Raw genomic sequence first — 22,400 nt, 5'->3', positions numbered from 1 at the left:
TATTTTTCCTGACCCTGAAATACATATTTAAATATATTTTAAGTATATGAAGGTTGAAACAATATATATACATATATATATACATATATATATATATATATATATATATATATATATATATATATATATATATATATATATATATATATATATTCAAAAATATATTTCATTGAAATTAACTGTTTGCAACAAATATTTACCATATATTTAAAATATATTTTGGCCAGATAAAATATATTTTTTTTTACCGTATGGGAATGTTTGCGAATTTTAAGCAGCGACATGATATTGACAACCAACAATTGTCAACTTACAAAATTTTTCACAGCCGATCAAAATAGGCAAGTATTGTTTTAATGGCATATTTACTTGTGAATGTCCACTGAATGTCCAATGTAGTGTGATTAACAAGGCTATTGAATACGGATGTCTGATTGTGCGAATATAAAACCAACTTTACCCAAGTGACGGACACATGAGTGTGTAAATAAATAAGAACAACAACGGAGTGTCTTTAAAACCCTATTTTGTGCAGCACTACTTCCTTCCGCCACGGATTCATATCTCAAGTTGTCAGTTGGACCAAGCCTCTGTTACTAACTCTAAAACGTCACTTTAGAACTAGTAACGAAGGAACGTCGAGTCGCTTCATTGAAACACACTGAATTTTATACAGTATTAGAGAGAGACAGTAGGCTATTACCTGTCTGATATAATGCATTACATTCATTCTTCAAGTCGATGTCCATAATATTATATCCATTATAAAAGTCCGTTTGAATGTCCTCTGAGGAAAGCGATCTTTGTATAACACTACAGCACTAAAAACAACTTCCTTTGCAAAAGTTCCTTTAAATTTAAAAGTCTCTTGTGCTTCACTGACTCATTCCTCCTGTAAAGTGTTGCTGCCATCTAATGGCGTATTAATGTAACTTTCACTCAATCCATATTACTTACTAATGGACATATTTATATAAAATAATATTTATTGAACAACAAATAAGCACAATTGTACAGTTCAGTCAAACAAAGCACTACTTATTTACAAAAAACAAAAACAAAACAAAAAACATTTACGCTTGTATGTGGGTTTTACAAATATTTAAGGAATGAAAAGGATTTTAAAGAGCTTGTGACAAAACCTCTTAACTCCATTGGATCCTCAAACTGTCAATCAAACTTCATTACATTAATCCGCATCCCCTCGTGAATGAAGTGTGCACGCAGTTTGGACATCTCTGTGCAATGCAAAGGTAAATAAAGATCTGATGTTAGAAAAAAAATTGTAAAGCGTTTTCTTTACTAAAAAAACCCTATGTTTATAAAGTTTAATGTTTTACGTATTTGAAGAGCGGAGAAGAGTCTTCGTCTGATATGTCCCGTCTAGTTGAAGCCAATATGCTAGCCTATATATAATGATGTAACATAACGTTGTTTATTATCAAATTTAACATAGCACAATTCGACTTGCTCTGGAACAAATAATAGATTAATAAAGACCAAAGATTGCCTGTTCTATGTACTCAAATTGAATAATGTCTCATGTTTAACCACTATAAGAGCCAGCGGCAAATCCACGAGTCACTGGCCGAGACTAAGCTGTTCTCGGCAGTTACAGAAGCACTGAACGGTCGCTGACGCCCTGGAGCTCACATCTCTGAAAACATCAAAACAAGTTGTAAAATAGGCGCTGTTATTAAATATGAGTCACATATTTCAGGTCTAAACAACTACATTATCGCCTAAAAACTATTAAAACTGCAGTTTGTGGTACAACAAGTAGTATTTGTAAAGCTTGCGGTTGATTTGGTCGGCCGCCATGACGGTCACTTCAAGCGGAGTGATACAAACGGTGAAAAGGTAGGAGGAGTGCTGATATCGCTGAAATATCGCATGGCTATCAGCCAATCAGATTCGAGAACCAGACAGAATTGTTGTATAAATATATATAAGACCCATATATGTGTTCCCAGTTCAAACTCATGCCAACTTGGCCCATAAATATATCATGCAAGACCCATATATGTGTTCCCAGTTCAAACCCATGCCAACTTGGCCCATAAATATATCATGCAAGACCCATATATGTTTTCCCAGTTCAAACCCATGCCCACTTGACCCATAAAAATTCTATGCAGGACCCATATGTGCATTCCCAGTTCAAACCCATGCCCACTTGACCCATAAAAATTCTATGCAGGACCCATATGTGCATTCCCAGTTCAAACCCATGCCCACTTGACCCATAAATATGCCATTCAAGACCCATACATGTGTTCCCAGATCAAACCCATGCCCACTTGGCCCATAAATATATCATGCAAGACCCATATATGTTTTCCCAGTTCAAACCCATGCCCACTTGACCCATAAAAATTCTATGCAGGACCCATATGTGCATTCCCAGTTCAAACCCATGCCCACTTGACCCATAAATATGCCATTCAAGACCCATATATGTGTTCCCAGTTCAAACCCATGCCCACTTGACCCATAAAAATTCTATGCAGGACCCATATGTGCATTCCCAGTTCAAACCCATGCCCACTTGACCCATAAAAATTCTATGCAGGACCCATATGTGCATTCCCAGTTCAAACCCATGCCCACTTGGCCCATGCCTGTCCCTTATGGGGCCCATGTAATCAGCTCATATGGGCTTCCTATGTGGGACTCGTACTACAAAACCTACATGGGACCCGCTGATTTCACCCAGCCAAAGCCCATGCCCACACAGTACCCATGGAACCCGTAGTTAACCCATCTGGGCCCCACGTTTCATTGCTGGCTGGGGTACAGTAGGCAGCAGCGTCATTGCACCTTTTGATATCCAGAAAGGTAGTTGAAAAAATGGTTAAAATAGTCAACATGACTAGAGTGGTTCTGAAGATGAACAAAGGTCTTATGGGTGTGGAACGACAAGAGGGTGAGTACTTTTGAGGGTGAACTAACCCTTTAAGGCGAGACACGGCAGGTGAAAACATCTTTTTTTCATGCAGTGGTTAATTTTGAGATTTTGGGCCAGTTTGCTCCCTTAACATGTAAGCTTTCATGTCAAAATAAAAAATATGTCAACATTACACATTAAGGTGGTTATTTCATTATATTTTGTCAACTTGCGCCTTTAGATTTCTATCGGAAATCACCAAAAGTTAGCATTCTAACGCGAGCTCCCGTGCCGTCTCCATTCACAGAAACATGTCATGCCTGGTATCATTGTAAAGCTCTCAGTCTCATTAACAGCGCTGTCTAATCCAAATATGGGCATTTCCTTTGTAGAAATAACCAACCGCGAAAGTTTGCCGGGGAATACTACAGCCGAAAACCACATCTGATTGGTCGATGTGAATTTCCGACTACGTGATTGGTTCTCAGGCGTCACGCTTCATTGTTTATTCTGCGCCTGAGAGAAAATGCCGACAACACCGAAATCAGCTCATAAAGTTTCACAGAAAAGACGGCAACAGCTGTCACTTGCAAGAGATAGTAAAAAGAAAGTAAACAACAGATTAGACGATGAAACCCCATCAGCCAGTGCCTCATCGCGTAAGCTATCGTTTGGAAAGGGAAAGAGAGAGTCTGTCGGAGGGAATGACAGCCGCGCCACACAGGAATGGCTCATAATTCATGTTGCACGATTGAATGAATTAGTCAGTGGTTTGTGTTGTCCTAACTGTGCTGGATCAGGGCTGAAAATTAACATCGATCCACAGAATCATGGGTTCTGTAGCAGTGTGTTGCTGGAGTGTAGTCTGTGTGAGAGAGATAGGTACTGCAGAAGTGTTTACACATCTACGCGTCTGCAAGACGAGTCCAGGAACGACGTTGCATTTGATGTGAATGTGCGGATGGTGCTCTTAGCACATGAATTAGGAATGGGGTATGCAGCTCTCAAAAAATTCAGCAAGGTGTTTGGGATACCTTCCCTTCACCTTAAGACTTATCAGAGACACAACAGAAAAGTGACAGGTATGAAAAAGGTTGAGCCAGAGCAGTGTAGTGTCTAAATGCCAAATGCTTTTGTCTTGTGGATAGTGTCAGAAGTGAGAGTGACATTACATTTATATTTCCCCTCATAATGCACATTATATCATAAAAATGTAAACATATTTATACATACAATATTAACAAATAAATTTTATGATATTCAGTATATTTTGTTGGACAGATTTACTTTCACACACACACACATAACATAATCATAATCAGATAATCATATAAGAATCCACTGTCTTTTACAAAATAAGTTAAGTTATATGTTCACTTTAAATAAAACCTGATTAAATCAATGTTTATTTATGCAGTATTTGTTTCATTGTAGTTGCAGAAATTGAGAGAGGCTTGGGGTCATTGCACAGAGCCAGGGAGCAGATCAGGCAGGCTTATGCTGAGGTTGATGCAGATGTGGCAAGGTTACTGATGGAGGATGAAGATGCAGTTATAAACATCAGCGTGTCTTTTGATGGAACCTGGCATAAAAGAGGTTTCACATCAAATTATGGCATCGGTGTGTGCATTGATGTCCTTACAGGTCTAGTAATAGACTTTGAGGTCTTGTCCTCCTACTGTCATGCATGTGCCTTAAAGAATAGTGCCAAGCGAGAAGGAAAAATAACAGACCAGGAATTTGAAAGCTGGAGGGAGGCACACACTGACTGTGCTAAAAATTTTGCAGGCTCAAGTAAAGCAATGGAGCAGGAGGCAGCAAAGAGGATGTGGGCCAGGTCAGTCAGTCGTCACCAGGTGCGATATACTGAGATGCTGTCAGATGGAGATAGTGCTGCATTTAAGGAGGTGGTTGCCCTCAACCCGTACCCTGTACATGAAATTGTGAAATTGGAGTGCATAAATCATGCCCATAAGCGCATGGGGACAGCACTTAGGAAACTAAGTAAATTAGGTCAATTAGGGGGCAAGGGTCTGGGCAAGCTGACTGCTCCTAAATGTAAAGCCTTGCAAAATTTTTACAGGGGGGCTATTATTAACAACCAGGTCTCCATAGATAAAATGAAAGCTGAGATCTGGGCAGGTCTCCTTCACAACATGTCTAGTGATGACAATCCATTACATACGAGGTGCAGTCCATCATGGTGTTGGTACAGGAGAGCAGAGGAGAATGGAGAAACACCAGAGTCCCACAAGCATCACACTAAAAACTTTCTGTCACGTGAAGTGGGAAAGAAGCTTATCCCTGTGTACCACCGAATGTCCAGTGACAGTCTGCTACAGCGCATGCAGCATGGAGGCACTCAAAATGCAAATGAGTGCCTCAACTCAGTCATATGGGCCAGATGTCCGAAAACAGTATTTGTGGGGAAAAGCAGGGTTGAGGCTGCAGCCAGTATGGCTATTGCCACTTTTAATGAAGGTGCCTCTGCCATGCTGGCTGTCATGGATAAGTTGTGGCTTCAGTGTACAGTTATCACTGTAAATACATGCAGTTACACTGACATGGTTAGACTTTCAAAAGCGAACATTTTTCAGTCCACCCGTGTGAAACGCAGGCGCCAAAGCGTAAGCGCAGCCAAAAAGGTGAAAAGACACCGACAGGAGATCGAAGAGGGGCCTACATATGGTGCAGGCATGGACATTTAGGCTATAAACAGACAGGGAGCTGTTTATTAGATTAATTTAGTTATAGATGGACATACAACAAACAGACACAGTTTGTTTGCAGTTTTTGTGACCGTTAATGTGCGTTTGTTAAGGTAGTTCTCTTCATCTTAAGGCTATTGTTATTAATAATTTATTCATTTATCAATTTCCATGTGTTTTAAATATTATATAATACTAATATTAATAAACTGAATATATATATTTTTTTGTAGGTTGGGGGTTTCAATAGAAATGTATGAAATTATACAATACAAAACTTTAAAGGCCGTTTTCTCAAAATGAGTTTTTGTGACTGTTATGTGTGTTTGTTAAGGTAGTTCTCTTCAGCTTAAAGCTATTGTTATTAATAATTTATTCATTTATCAATTTCCATGTGTTTTAAATATTACATAATACTGATATTAATAAAGTGAATATATATTTTGTTTGTAAGTTGGGGGTTTCAACAGAAATTTATGAAATTATACAATATAAAACTTTAAAGGCCGTTTTCTCAAAATGAGTTTTTTCTCACACTCAGAGTCAGATATATCCACTTCAGTAGCACCTATAAGCACCAACTTTTCCAGACTTATACTTAACTATATTCTGAAGGCTTTTACAGAGGGATTTGTTGATATATCATTCCTATCCTGTGTTATAGGTCCTTTTACTCAAAAAAACATGGCGAAAATAGGTTTTTAAGGCTAATGTCAGTATTCTCTAATTTACTAAAGCACAAAATAAGATATCCAGAATCCCCTCTGTAAAAGCCCTTTCATCTAATATGTCAACAAATAGAATCAAGAATTTTAAACCTGGACCTTACCAATTTCCAGATTTTGTTTTTGGAAATGTATGCAAATTAGTGTATATTTAAGTATATAAGGCCTCATTTGCATATTAAAACATAAATTTACACAAAACTTGTAATACATTTTTTTCTTATGTTTATGCCAGTAATAAACTGGAGAAGTTTCACAGTGATATCTTCTAATTTAAAAAAAATCCCTATTCACCTGTAGTGTCTCGCCTTAAGCTATTGCATTTTCAGGATCTACCTGTGAAGGAAGAGTTTTTGAGTGCAACCAGAGAGAAACTCCAAGAATGTTTAAGACTGTTTCAGAAGACGGCAGAGTATGACCAGCTATATGATGCTTGCACTACATTATTAGAGGTAAGCGCTGGAAAAGGATCAAATATGTGCTGACATAATAGCGTTTGAAAAATATGTAGGAATGTATATCAAATACTGAACATTGCTTTTCTAAGAATTTCCCTGGTACTTTACAGGAAATCCAAAGGAGAAAAACTTTAGAGCCCGTCAGTGTGACAGAGATCTCAAAAGAACAGTGTTATTCTCAAGAGAACTTTTGCAAGGATTTCCCAGACACAATTCACAGTCATCTGACAAAGTGAGTGCTCATATGATCTATATGTCTTACTTGTTGTAGGGTGTTCTCATTTGTTGTTAGTAATAAAAGTTTGGGTTGTTAAAATTGTGACAGAAATATATTACAAATATAAAGAAAAACTTACTTTTCAAAGTAATAATAATAATAAATATAGCTGCAAGCAGCAATTACGGGGCCAAGCACAAAAACGGCACAAGAAGCCAGCCAACATGGCTGGGAACATCAGACCAACAGCAGCAGTGAGCAATTAGAAAAAAAAGTTATTAGCATTTTTGCCAATTTTGTTATAACTTTTAACCACAAGGTGGCGCTGGTCCGAAACTTCTCAGGCTCCTTCAGGGCATTGTCCTGATGACCTATACCAAATTTATGAATTTTGGTCAAACCCATCAGAAGTTATCAGCAAAAATAGCCATTTTTCATATCTCCACTCCAGTAGGTGGCACTGCGCCGAACACTGTATGATGCCTCAGGTCATGCTTGTGATGACACGTACCAAGTTTGGTCTGAATATGATAAAGCATTGCAGAGATACAGCTTCAAGAGTCGTTTTTGCATCATGCCTCACATTTGTTGCTCTGGTATACGAAAACGTTTTGACTTATCAACTTGAAATCCATACATTTTTGTCGGCATGGTCTGAAGATGATACAGTTTGATTTTGGTGAAAATCGGAGCAACGGTCTAGGAGGAGTTCGAAAAAGTAGGTTTTTAAAGAAAAACAATACAGCGGACAGGAAGTTCAGCTAAATATGGCAAATTTGATATCTGTTTTCTCAGCATGACCCACGAAATCTAAGTCAAAAGTCAAAAGTTATTAGCATTTTTGTAAATTTTCATATAACTTTTGACCACAAGGTGGCGCCGTGCCGAAACTTATCAGGCTTGTTCAGGGCTTTGTCCTGATGACCCATACAAAGTTTCGTAACGATACGCTAATGCGTTCATAAAATACAGCATTATAGCACAAAATTGAAAATGGCCGACAGCTAAAATGGCCAATATGAAAATCGGACTGAACGGCCTAGGAGGAGTTTGAAAAAGTAGGTTTTTCAGAAAATTCAAAATGGCGGAAAAATTTTCATGACGGAAAATGATGTCATATGGTGCAAGCGAATCATCATGACCCAAGGAATCATATGAAAAAAGAATTTTGTTTCTAGCCCTTATGATTCAAAAGTTATTAACATAAACATAAGTGCAATTTTGGACAGCTGGTGGCGCTAGAGGGATTGAGTTAGAGACTCCAAATTTGCTATGGACAAAGGTCAGACGGTCCTCTAACTGTGTGCCAAATTTCACAACTTTCCCGCAAGCGGTTCTATGGGCTGCTATAGACTTCAAGAGCGGAAGAAGAAGAAGAAGAATAAGCGTACGGAACGCCAACAATAACAATAGTGGCCTAAGCACCTTCGGTGCTTGGCCCCTAATAATAGTAATAAAATGATTTGAACTTTATTTTTAAGGAATTGTTTTAATTTTAATGTAAAAAAAGAGCCAAAAAAGAGAGGAATTTTTATATTTTCATTTGACTACATCTAAAAATGTAATTTTTGTTACACAAAACACACATTTTTAATGAAACGTTAGAGATTTCTGTTCCTTCAAGTTCATTTAACCACATAATTGACACCTCAAAAAAGTTCATGAAGAGATCCATATGAATTGAGTGGTTTAATCCAAATCGTTTAAAGAGACACATTTGCTTTATTTGATGAATAGATGTAATTTAGGCTTTTATTTACATTATAAACATTGATCAACACATATGCATCAAATATGGTAAACAGAAGCTAAACTGTACTTCCTGAAGCATCAAAGTTTGTTTTGGGTGAATGGACTTCTAATGAAGGGACAGAATTCCCTCAGATTCAATTAAAATATTTTTATTTGTGTTTTGGCAAACATCAGTAATTATGATTTTTTATTGTATTTCTAAATAATCTAGCTGTCACCACTGATTTGATTAAAAAAAAAAAAATCTTGTGTTACTACTTCAAGCACCTCAATATAATGGTACCTTTTGAAGCAGTTTGTCTATTTTTATTAACAAAGTCAAAGGCAGCTTTGTGTGATGCAATATGTCTGTAAGGTCTGTAGGAGACAAAGGTACAAGCTTTTTGCTTATCAATGAGTGATTATTTTCTCAGGTCTCAATATGAGATAAAAGAGCAGCAAGAGAAGAGTGTGGAGCTCCTAGAGGAAGAGAGTTGGTTTGTGGGAGATCTCGGTCGAAGGCAGGCAGAGGAGCTTCTCCATGGGAAACCATCTGGAGCTTTCCTCATCCGCAACAGCAGCACGAAGGATTGTTACGCGTGCTCTGTAGTGTAAGTCATCAATCAGTGTATTGTCCTATTTGTTAATTAGCACAAAATAGAAATGTTCTGTAATTTCATATGAATCTATCATCTTCAGAGGCTATGGTCTCTTATAGGGAGACAAAGTCTGCTCTTTTTCTGGCCATGAACTGCCCACTTAGACACGAGTAAAATGACAAATCACAGTTTGCATTTTTTATGAAATCTGAAATTAGATTGTTGAATTGATTTACTTAAATGAACTGATTCATGAAAATGTATCAATCTTAAAAATTATATCATTTGAAAACTAAAAGGGATAGTTCACCCAGAAAATTACATTTCTGTCATCATTTACTCTCCCTCATGTCATTCCAAACCTTTTAGGGAATTTTGCTAACCAAATAATTTTGGTGACCAGTGACTTTGGACAAAAAAAATATAAAACAAAAACCCTCTTTCATTGTTACGGGTGCTGGTTGCAAGAGACGAGACGTATACGGACATCCACAATTAATAGGTATTTTAATGAAAGCAGGAGCGTAACAAACAACCAAACACTACAATATAACATTTAGGACAGACAAGGAGTGGAGGGAGTGAGTCCATTATATAGGAGGTGATGATGATCAAGAACAGGTGCAGGTGATCCGTGACGATGAGGAGATGACGAAGGAAGTGGTGCAGGTGTGGAGACAAGAGGATCATGGGATTTGGAGTCCGGGAGACAAGGGATCTGTGACATTCATGTCCCACAGAAGAAAGCTACTTTTCCACCGTTGATTCAAACAGTATGGAATCCCAAGCCTGCCCAAAATTAAAAATAAATAAATATACAAAGAAAAGCAAATAAATAAATAAATAAATTGTTTATACATTTATTTCCTTATTTATATATTTATTTTTTCCACATTTATTTATTTTTTTCGTTTTATTTATTTGTACATTTATTCAGTTAGATTTTTATTTCCACATTTATTTATTTATTTCCATATTTGTTAATTTCCACATTTATTCATTTCTAAATTTCTTTATTTCTACATTTATTTATTTTTACATTTATGTATTTTTACATTTCTTTGTCCATAGGGTAATGAGGAGGGCGTGGTTTACCTCAGACATAGCAATCGAGCTCAGAGTTTGTGAGAGCGAAGTGTTGAGGCCACAGTGACACCTTCTGGTGTGCCCGAAATAGTGTAGCCTACTGAAGTTTATACTGGGATGAATGATTTGGATGGGTAGTATGGTCAAAATCTTATATTACGGGTTAAGTAATATCACCCTAACTGTACTGTGTGACATGGATAGGCTACTCTTTGTTCTGTACAGGGGCTGTAAAACATTGTCTGGTCTTGATTTGTTAAATGTCCTGCGCTGGCAAACATGAACCATCTTCAGCAGATCTGATAACAGGGACTCTGAAATGGAAGCGCTTGTTATTTTCCAATAATAAACAATTGAATTAATGGGCTTTTGTTTGATTGAGTTTCGGACACCAGTCAGAACACGGAAAGGATTGAACCAGCGCACATATAGGCTACAGCGAGGTTGACACAAGCAAAAAAACATTGAGATCATATTCAGGGCTCATCTGATTTTTTGTAAATAGTATACTTTATTAGTATGACGTTTAGTGAGTTTTTTTTTTTTTAAATCACTGTCTTAGTACATTAAGCCACGTTAAGCGTTTTCTTAAAACAGTTTTCTATGGGAAGAAAAGGCTTAACGTGCTATTAAACGCTCTTTTGTACATAATATACTTTATTATTATGATGTTTAGTGAGTTTGGTCTGTTAATATCACTGTCTTAGTACATTAAGCCACACACAATGTTTTAGAATGTCCCCACGAGGGGAGACGCGACAAAATGTTCTACTGTAACCGATGCCTCATTCAATTTTGGATCTTTGAAATATGCGTAGTATTGTAAGCGTTTGTCACATGTTGTGCATGTAAAAGTAGGAAATCTGAATGTGAAGTGAATTTTTGGTCTCGTTTCAATTGCATTGATCAATATGCTTGCGTCGACTTCCCTGCAGCCTACATGTGCGCTGGTTCGATCCTTTCCGTGTTCTGACCGGTGCCCGAATCTCAATAAAACGCAAGCATATTCATTCAAATGTTTATTATTGGAAAATAACAAGCGCTTCCATTTCAGAGTCCCTGTTTTCAGACATGCTGAAGATGTTGCTGTTCATGTTTGCCAGCGCAGGACATTTAACCCTTTGACGCGTACGATCACACCGGTGTGATTAGAACGTTCAGTGCATTACGTGATCAACTGCCAAATTCAAATGTGCGTGCGCAAATAATGTTCATTTCAGGTTTCAGACATTTAAATACACATGAGTACTAACAAAACAATATATTTAGAGTTTGTAAAATACACAATGATGTCTATAGAAGTGGAAATAACAACCCTTTCCATTATAACTTGACAACACGTTTAATTCATATCAGATACACATTGTGAAAGTAACTTAAAAGCTTACTCTAATCTTCCCCAGTTCACCGGCACACTTACTTTCATGTATTTCGGGAGAAGTGGATAAATTCACGCAGGGGCGTAGCAGCCATTTTAAAAGTGGGGGGGACAGCTGTATGGTGATGTGACCCAAAGCTGATATTCATAATAATAAATTCTAAATAGAATACCAATTGGCATTTTACAGCACCCTAGTGGCAATTTTGGGAACATGCCATGATAGCTTACAGGAACCTATTTTTGTGAAATCATCCTCAAAATTTAAAAATACTGCAGGACTTTGAGACCAATGTGAGACCATCTATACTTTATTTAGATAAAGATATTTTATGATATTTAAAATATTTCAGTTACACTACATTTGAACAATAACTTTTCTTACTTCTTAATAGTTGTGTTAAATGAGTATACAGATTACATCTACAGTAATTTTATACAGCATACATTTTATGAAAATATATCAATAAAACCTAAAAAAAAATATATTTACAAGTTTTTAATATTTTCATGATCGAAGTGAGATTTTTAAACAAAACTTCCAAACTGAATTATACATTAATATACATTAATTAATATAATTATAATTATACATTAATTAATACAGTAGTTAACACTATTGGACCACACAGCCTTTATACATAAAACTAATTTTATTTAACAGTTTGAACATAAAATAGAAAATGTTTTTTTTTTTCTAGCGATTATCGTTGATTTGATTACACATATCCTTTTTAAACTGAGCTGACCTAGACAATGACGTCTCTGCATTCAATAATAAAATGCCTTAAACTGGAAATTCAGTGTTTAATCGTGTCATTATAAATTACTCTATTCTCCTATTTGATACTGTTCAGTGCTTTGACTCAATCTGTATTATTAAAAGCACTATATAAATAAAGGTGATTGATGGTTGATCTTTTGTTTTAAGGAATTAAATTGATGTGTAATTCCTTAAAATATTGGCAAGCAGTTCCAATTAAGAAAACACTGCCTTAAAATAGTCAATCTGCTTTTTTTATACAAATCTCACCTGTACACATTCTGGAGAGGTTGAGCAACTGTCCCCTCTCTCTGTCAGTGACGTCACAGCCTGCCTTTCCTACAGACCAGTTAGGACATAAAGTAGAATATTTACATAAAGTATAAAAATATATATATTTTAAATTTGATAAAGTATTTTAAGATATTCGGTGCAAAACAAATTTGATTTATTGTGAAAGGATAATTCTACTCCGCGAGCAGCACGTTGGCAACAAAAGACAGAAGAAACCAATAATTTGTTACGTCTCATTTAGCAGACGCTTTTATACAAAGCGACAAGTAGGAGAGCATTTAACACACTGAATCCGGCGCGACGTGACGAGGTCCATACGGGTTCTGTTGTCTTTTGACGTTACAGTAACAGTTAGTTTAAATCATAACATGAAAACTTTATCGCGTGATTCGTGTCATCGCGACATACTGTAACATACTTAGTGTGTGTTTGAAAAAAGGATGTAATCGCCCTTTGCTTTTTTCTGGGGTGCATTTTATCCCAGACGGCATAATAGCAAAGTGAATGAACGAACGAAAACTCACAACAGCAACAAGAGATTTGAAGCTCATAGCAGACGCTTGATCGAATTTACAGGAAGATGGATTTATATCACCAGCTGTCATACAGCAAAGGCTATGCAGCTACGCATTCAGCAATTTCCCAGATCGTATTACGTACTACGAACATTTATTAATTAAAAAAATTAACTCCCAATATATACTTTAATGTGGGATATAAAGTCGTGAGATACATAATATTGTCGTGAGTTTAATAGCTACGTTTTAAAAAAATATATAGCATGTCTCATATGGCATCACATCCCACATTCAAGCATATGTTATAATTAATCCTGATCGATTAAAATGATTAAACTAAGACATCATTTCCAAAACCACACTGTACACAACTATCAGTCTTTGCATGTTGCAATAGCACAACAATGCTGCGCATAATACACACTTTAAGATGATGATGACAGGAAAATGAGTGAGAGATGACTGAAGTGTTTATATCCAGAAATATCATGGTGCGAGCAGTCCTGCTTCACGAATCAGAGGATCAGGCGCTTGTGTGATAAGGGATCTACCAGTCGATCATTTCCCCAGCACGTCGCTAAAAACACTCTATACATCTCATTATGTGCATACTATCCACCCTAAATAGTACTGAATATTAATAATGTCACATAGTATGCACGTTTAGACACAGACACTGTCTTTACAGCACATGGAGCGCGATAATGCACAGCCGCGCCAAACAGACAGGAAGAATATAACCAGTTTAACCGCCATCACTTCAAATTATTTATTAAATTTAGCTCTTAATGCGAGCTCTGTAGTCTCACCAATAATTCACCAAGACCGTTCAAACATTTTCAAGACATTTAATTCGTAAAACGACTTTGATTCCCGAACTGGTTCTGATCGAGGCTATCTCCCAGCTAACCAAAATACGTGACTGTTACGTAACTGCAACGTAATTTGGTGACCAAACTTTCGTCGTGGCAACCGGAAAAGTGAAAGGTGCCTATACGTCGCCACAACGTAACTTTGTGACGTTGCTAGTTAGTAACAGCGACGTCGTGGCAACGTTGTGTATCAATAGTTGTGTGTTGGTCATCAGTTGGTAATTCTTATATTTATTTATTTTTCTATGGGCGGACATGCAGTAGTTTAACCTAATTTATGTCCTCATTTGCCCAAACTAATGTAAAGGCTATTCCAACAGCTGTGAACGATGAATGCAGACTCAAAATGAATCAATTAATTTATTTTGAAAAACACACAGAACATGAACAAAACTCCAAATAAAAATAATAAAATACACTCAAACTACAAATAAAAACATATAGCCTACAACGAAACATAAAATAAAAGCATTAAAGACGTTTTGCTCTCAGTATCATTAAAAACATATGTTATGCTAACGTAACATTTTGCTAACATATATTTCAGACGATCAAGGAAATCACAGAGGTAAAAATATTAACAAAAGTACTTAAAGTAGACTGTGGGTAATGTTACTTATCCAATCTGACGCAGTTGTTGAACTTTATTGCTATAAAACTGACGAGAAACACGGAGAAATGTCGACGCTGTCCTCTCCAGCAGCTTGAATGTTTTCCCGGTTGCCATGGCAACTCTAACGGCCACCTGCACTAACGTAAACATAACAATAAAAAAGGTTTTGCGTCTTTCCAAAGTAAACTTTATACATTTTTATAAAAGCCATTTATTCGTTGTCACCTCGGAAAAATAAATTCTTCTCTCAAAAAAATTTACTTTACACTCTTATCAACATACTGTGGGCACGCGCGCACTCCATTTGTATGTCACGTCACTATATATAAAAAGCAGTCATCCATACTCTGATTTGGTGAAAAGAAACATTTTTTTTTTCTTAAGGGACATTTCAGTCTTGTGTCTGACATTTAATTACACGTTTTATATTGCAAATTCTGGTAATAATAACATATAAAGAATGTGTATGATGGTAATGAAATTACGAGCACATGACGTTGCTGTTACGTTGCCAGTAAGTCATGGAATGACCATTATATTACGAATAGAGGACGTATCTGGAACGTCCTTGGTAATCTTGTAACGTTAGGAGAACGTACTGACGACGTTGTGATATGGTAATTTGATGGTAATATTATTACGGGCATACAACGTTGTAGTTACGTTAGTAAGTCATGGAATTACCAATATATTACGAATAGAGGACGTATCTGGAACGTTCTTGGTAATCTTATAACGTTAGGAGAACGTACTGACGACGTTGTGAGATGGTAATCTGAAGGTAATGAAATTACTGGCATGCGACGTCGTAGTTACGTTGTCAGTTAGTAAGTCATGACATTACCAAAAAGTACGAATACATTACGTAACTGTTACGTCGTGTGTTAGCTGGGCTATCACTGTAACCGGAAAATCTTTTACACTGCGTGGCTCATTCCGGAAGCCAAAAACCCGGAAGTGTGAAAAAGGTCTATTCTCTGCGTGGTGCAAACTAACATGGCGTCGCCCATCACGCATATGGCTCAACTAATGCGATCGTTATAAAGGTGTTTAAACAGCAAAACACATCCACTTGCACATATTTGGCAATCGGAATATTAGATATTTCATGCTATAGTTATTAACAAATTTGTGAATATTTTGAATAAAAAAGGAAAAATTAAATGAAAGCAGATCATCATTCATACAGTGCTGCGGTGTGCCACGTAACAAGCAATGACGCGTCACCATGGAAACCATAAAGTGATACGTTCTAAATAATGGTCGCCTTAAAAAAACTCACGCTGGGGGGGGGGTCAGCCAGAATATTTGAAACTTACGTGCGAAAGGGTTAACAAATCAAGACCAGACAATGTTTTACGGCCCCTGTACAGAATAAAGAGTAGCCTATCCATGTCACACAGTACAGTTAGGGTGATATTACTTTACCCCTGATATAAGATTTTGACCATACTACCCATCCAAATCATTCATCACAGTATCAACTTCAGTAGGCTACACTATTTCGGGCACACCATAAGTTGTCACTGTGGCCTCAACGCTTCGCTTTCAGGAACTCTGAACTCAATTGCTATGTCTGAGGTAAACCACGCCCTCCTCATTACCCTACGGACAAAGAAATGTAAAAATGCATAAATGTAAAAATAAAGAAATGTAGAAATAAAAAAATGTAGAAATAAATAAATATGGAAATGAACAAATATGGAAATAAATACATATAAAATAAATAATATAACATATAAGTAAATAACATAAAATAAAATAAATTCCACATATAAATGTGGAAATGAATAAATGTAAAAATAAGTAAAAGAAGAAAATGTGAAAAAAAATATATATACATAAATAAGAAAATAAATGTTTAAATTAATTATTTTTGGTTTTTTGCTTTTCTATGGTTATTTATTTATTTTGTTGCTTTTTTATATTTCTTTGTATATTTATTTATGTATTTATTTATTTTTAATTTTGGCAGACTTGGGATTCCATAGAATGGTTCTAAGAACAGTAGGGAACGGTTACAGTTGTATTTCCACTTGCGCTTGGTTTGGCATGGCACGATTACAAACTGCTGGCTAACTGTGCTGAACCGTGCTGGTAGAATGCATGTAGTGACCAGTGGAGAATGACTGCCTGACGGTGGAAAAGCGGCTAAAGTCATACAGTTTTGGAATGACATAAGGGGGGAGTAAATGATGACAAAAAATTTAATTTGTGGGTGAACTATCCCTGTTAGTTTTCGAATGAATTGAAATTAATGAATTTTAGTTTCTTTTTGTAGACATTTTAATCAGAGATGCTATTAAAACATCAAACAAACATCTTAACACTTTCATGTTCTCAAGTCATGAGACAATTAAGCATTGCAAAACTAGTCTAATGACCAGGGGCAGTTTCTTCATTAGGGCAATAGGGCGACGCACCACCAAAGTGAGAAAGGGATGGATTTTTTTCAACCACAGTGTTACGCTAGCTGTCACTGCTAGCAGGGGCGGTTTCTTCATTAGGGCAATAGGGCAATGCACCACCAAAGTGAGAAAGGGACGGATTTTTCAATCACATTCAACCACAGAGTTACTCTATCTGTCACTGCTAGGCTGTTTGTTCTGCCTCTGGATGTAGTCCAATCAGCGCCGAGTCACGCTCTGTGGAGTACTGCCTCTTTTTGGGCGATTTCAGTCTGGCGGAGATTTGCCCCGACTGCTCCCATAGACTTCCATTCAAAAAGCTTTTTTTTCGAACTACAGGCGCGGCAATGCAATTTCTATGGGTTCCGGGAGGGCTCGCACTAACGTGCTTTCGTCATCATACGTAACCTTAACTTGTGCAGCGATTGGTGGAAACAAACATAGCCTACCTCTATTAATATTTTTTTTTAAGCTGAAGTGACATCCAATAATTTCCTCAGTGCATGTTTACATTTCACAGGTATATTCTCCATCTGTAAAAATTAGAAAGTCGAGAAAATATTTACATTTTGCAGTCAGCCGTGGACGAGCCTTCAGCAAGCACACACTTCCGTGAACGAGCGCCGCCGCGAGTATGCGCGCCAAACAGACAGAGTTCAATCTGAGTCAAATACATTTTGCTCAAAATATTTGTTGAAAATTTGTTTTTGTTGGCGAACATAATTATGTCATATGTAGAATTTCGAACCTACAAATAAGTGTATTTGTACGATAGCAGTAACTGTGTAAAGTGACTATTGTAGGGTAATCAAAATAATAATAGTTATTCGTCTGTTCTTTTGTTTTTATTTATTTTCATTTTTAGTGTATTTAATTTCTGCTTCAAAAAACATTTTGTTTTTAGATTGTAAAGGTACAATTTTAGAATGTAGTCTAGGCCTAATGTGATTTGACCCCTTTTTTGCACATCATTTATAGCATATACTACACAGTTACATTCATGTTTGTTTTTATAGCCTTCAATATGAACATTGTTTCTAGGACAATATTGGGCAGGATCTTAAATACATTTTTTTTTTTTTAATTAAATACAGATATTTTTTGTAGATCTCAGCCCTATAGCATGCTTTAAATACTAAATTTTCCATGTTTTAGATAGATACATTATTATATCACTTGTTAAATGGATATTTAACAATTCGCCTATTCATTCCTGCATTTCTAAATTGTTTTTTTTTTTGTTGTTTTTTTGCGCCCCCCCCAAATATTTTTTGCACCAGCCGCCACTGACTGCTAGGCGTAACACCTCTGCCTCTGGATATAGGCTATAGTCCTGGCTATAGAGTATAACTCTGGCCGAGAATTGCCCCGAGTGCTCCCATAGCCAAACAGACGTAGCGTAATAATTCTGACTAAAATATACATTTAGCTAAAATATTTGTTGTTGATTATTTGTTTTTGTTGAATTTTGAACCTACAACTAAGTGTATTTTTATGATAGCAGTAACTGTAACTAGGGTAATCATAATAGACTAATAATTAGTCTGTGCTTTTTTTTTATTTTCAGTTTTAGTTTAGTGAATGTAACTTTAAAAAGCTGTCCTTTAAAAAGCATTTTGTTTTTAGATTGTAGTGTCACAATGTTAGAATGTAATTTGATCTCTTTTTTTGCGCATAATATAACAAAGACTACATGGTTACATTAATGTTTGTTTTCAGTATGAACATTGTTTGTAGGAAAACATTGGGCAGGATGTGAAAAAAAAAAAAAAAAAAAAAATTAAATACAGATTTTTTTTTTTTAGTTCAAATAGAAAAATGTACAAAATACCGAGATTATACATCGCCATTCAGCCCAAAAATAAAGATATGATTTTCTGGCCATATCGCCCAGCCCTATGACATGCTTTAAATACTGAATTTTCCATGTGTTAGATAAGCAGTAGTGATACATTACATCACATTTAAAAATTCTGCATCTCTTAATTCTTTTTTTTTTTTTTTTTTTTTTGCCCCCCCAAAAAATTTTAGCACCAGCCTCCAATGCTAATGACTCTTTAGTAGGGGTGTAACGGTACACAAAACTCACGGTTCGGTATGTACCTTGGTTTTGAACTCACAGTTCGGTACGGGTTCGGTACAGCAGGTGGGGAGAAAACTAAACATAATTTTTTTTTTTTAAATAAACAGCGGCTTACTCGTGCTGCTGGTTGAACTGAGGTGCCTATACAGTGATCTGTCATGCCACATCAAAGCACGTCAAAACGGCATTTACTGTTTGAATTTCATGATTTCGTGGACATAATTTGAAGGATGCCACTTCGTTTCTTATCGAAAATAACAAAAAGCAGAGCTTATTGCGATTATTGGTGGTTAGGCTACAATGCTGTATTCATCATGTGCTGCTTTCATCTTATCCACTTGTCTTTTTCCATTGTCATAATTCAACGGAAAAAATGAAGTGTTCCCAAACAGGAGACCTTAATGTTGCAATGTAATGCATTCTGTACACATGCACCATACCGAAATCCCTGTACCGAAATGGTTCAGTACGAATATGTGTACTGTTACACCCCTACTCTTTAGCAATCCAAAAGACCAAATAAAACCTCAATATTCATGGTTTATTGCCTTTATTTATAGTATAATAGAGTACATACAGGAAAGTAGGGGTATTAAGTAATCTTTCAAAGGTTCAATAACAAAAATTAGAAACTTTTATAAATCTAGCTCCTAGATGAAACTTTGTTTCCTGGTGGATCCCGATTCTTGGAAACTGCTTGCCGCTAACCCTGCTCTTAATATCTTTAACCACAGGGTTGGCAACCAGGTGAGGCATTGTGTGATTCGCCATACAGAGCGCGGCTATGGATTTGTCGAGCCGTTCGATCTCCACAAGTCTTTGAAGGATCTAGTTATGCACTACCATCACACCTCTTTGGCACAGCACAACCAGGCTCTGGATGTACGGCTGGCGTATCCAGTTCACATGTCCAGCGCTCCCACCATTCACAGTTGAGTTCGCCGCGTTGACAGCTGGCTTCACGGTAAAGAATAAGTGCACTAAGACTGAATAAAATTTGGCACTCGTTGGCATGTCCCTTCATTTTACAGTTTGAACAAAATACATTGTGCAAAGGGTGGAACCAATTGTCAGGGCTGTTGTGTATGTATATTGCACTTTCCAAAGCATTCCTCATGGTCATAATGATACTCTAGTACTTGAACAAGTATTTAATGAGCCCTTTGTAGACATGTTTACAGATAGTCATAAAAACATGAGAATTTGTTTTTAAGGGTTTTGTAATACAATCATGCTTTTTTAAGCAAATAGATATAGTAGTTTTTGTGGGGATGAATGTATATAACCTTTTTATTAAAACATTTTTAAAGGTGTATTTTGTGAATGTAACACAGTGGGGTGCATTTATTGTTAAATGACACACTTTCAAATCTTGCTTTATGTCTAATACAAGATGCCTTTTTTTTTTTCTTTTTTTGTGCAAGGATGTTTTTGACATACAGTTTATTTGTTCCAGAGAAATCCAAAAATGTTTCAGAAAATGTTTTTAGTTTATCCATTTCACACCTGTTAAAAAGTATTTGTTGAATTTAAGTTTGTGGCAAAGGCCTACTTCTAATGTTTACTTGTTTTTATTAGGAAAGCCAGGACAGTGTAGTTGTCTTATGGGACACTTCACTGAGTTTAATATATGAGTGTGTCTATGGTAAATGACACAATGCCAAACTGCCCATCCTTGAGATGAACAACTCAACTCATCTACAATGTTTTCCCTTGCATGCTTCTTTTAAAAAAATAATAAAAGAATGGATTGTGAATAAATTCAGAGCTTGTGTCTGATCTATTTATTTATTAAATGAATTTCTTGTAAATGTGCTGCTATCATGTGCAGTGTGAACCGGGCCTGAGTAGTCTAATATATTAAGTGAAACAACATTACTTAATTTAGTTACATAAAAATTTTTATGAACATTAAACCCTGTTACATTCAAACATGTCCTTAAAGTCTATGTTGACAACTTTGGGCCTGGGGTGAGAGAAATTGTTGAAAGTTCAATGATTATACCTTTTCATATTTGATGTGAAATGTAAAATCCTTGAATGTTCATTTCCATTCACTAATGGAATTGTTTCCAGAGAATGACCCAGTGACACTAAAAGGATTTATTGTTGTACTGCTGGTAATAATCCAGAATAACAGAATGTTCAGAAGAGAAATCTGCACAGGAAGACTATAATATGGTATTAGATAGGGACATGAAAACAAGAACATTCTTGTAACAGGTTGCATATGAGAAGAGTGTTCGGGATTAGCCCTCGCTCTCTGTGTCAGCAGTGTGGATGGGCTTAAAAGCTTTGTGAGTGTGTGTCAGTGTGTGAAGAACAGGTTTCTGATTACATTATGCAAGGACAGCTTGTAACAAGTGTGCAGGTACTAAGTAAACCTGGAATACTGGTCCCTACACTGTCATATGATAGACAAAAATAGACATTGAACCCTATTGTGGCTTATGTTTATAAAATACATTCAGACTGATTCATGTCACTATTACATCACCTGGAAAATTGGTGATGTAATAGTGAGTGACATGTTATAGTGACACCACCCCAACACACACACACACACACACACACACACACACACACACTACTTATACTATGTCCTAAAAGTATGTACTGTTTTTGTAAAGAAAAAGTACATACTTTTGAGTGTGTAGCAGAAGAGTATGCAAGCTTTGGGACATACTACCTCGTCATAATTGCGTCATTAACGGACGTTCTGTCGCTTAGTTACGCAACCTGTAACCGTTTAAACTACCCTGTCAATCATCTTGTCACAGTTAAAATCTTCCACATTTATTTAAATTTAATTTCCTACCATTTCGGAGATAATGTAGTCGCACGTTGATCTGCCAGTCATGGGTCTTTCATGCAATAACTCTCCTCGTCTTTGCATAATGATGCATTTAAAAATTAATGACCAAACGCATCGTTATAAAAGTTCACAATGCTGTTGAAGATGAAATATAATGTGGATAACATTTAATAAACATATTTTCGTCAGGTTAGATACTGATTATTAATCATTCAAGCCCCTTTATCTTAAACTCTCTGCTTAAC

General features: G+C 36.3%; 1 protein-coding gene across 3 annotated transcripts in view; it reads left to right on the top strand.

Annotated features, from left to right (window-relative positions):
* The window catches only part of pik3r3a (phosphoinositide-3-kinase, regulatory subunit 3a (gamma)), a 30,928-nt gene extending 9,850 nt beyond the window's left edge, over positions 1-21,078 (top strand). The window contains exons 5-9 of one of the 3 annotated variants that reach the window (XM_067364244.1): positions 6,635-6,772; positions 6,889-7,010; positions 9,161-9,337; positions 20,075-20,304; positions 20,919-21,074. In XM_067364244.1, the coding sequence (XP_067220345.1) occupies positions 6,635-6,772; positions 6,889-7,010; positions 9,161-9,337; positions 20,075-20,276 (639 nt within the window). In that variant the 3' untranslated portion in view covers positions 20,277-20,304; positions 20,919-21,074. Of the gene's footprint in view, positions 1-6,634; positions 6,773-6,888; positions 7,011-9,160; positions 9,338-20,074 lie in introns of all 3 variants that reach the window. The other 2 variants (XM_067364245.1, XM_067364242.1) reach the window with 2 other exon arrangements.
* The last annotated feature ends 1,322 nt before the right edge of the window (positions 21,079-22,400 follow it).

This window comes from Chanodichthys erythropterus, chromosome 16 (genome assembly GCF_024489055.1).
Source record: "Chanodichthys erythropterus isolate Z2021 chromosome 16, ASM2448905v1, whole genome shotgun sequence".
In the NCBI taxonomy this organism is placed as follows: domain Eukaryota; kingdom Metazoa; phylum Chordata; class Actinopteri; order Cypriniformes; family Xenocyprididae; genus Chanodichthys; species Chanodichthys erythropterus.
This window is presented reverse-complemented; position numbering and strand designations above follow the sequence as displayed.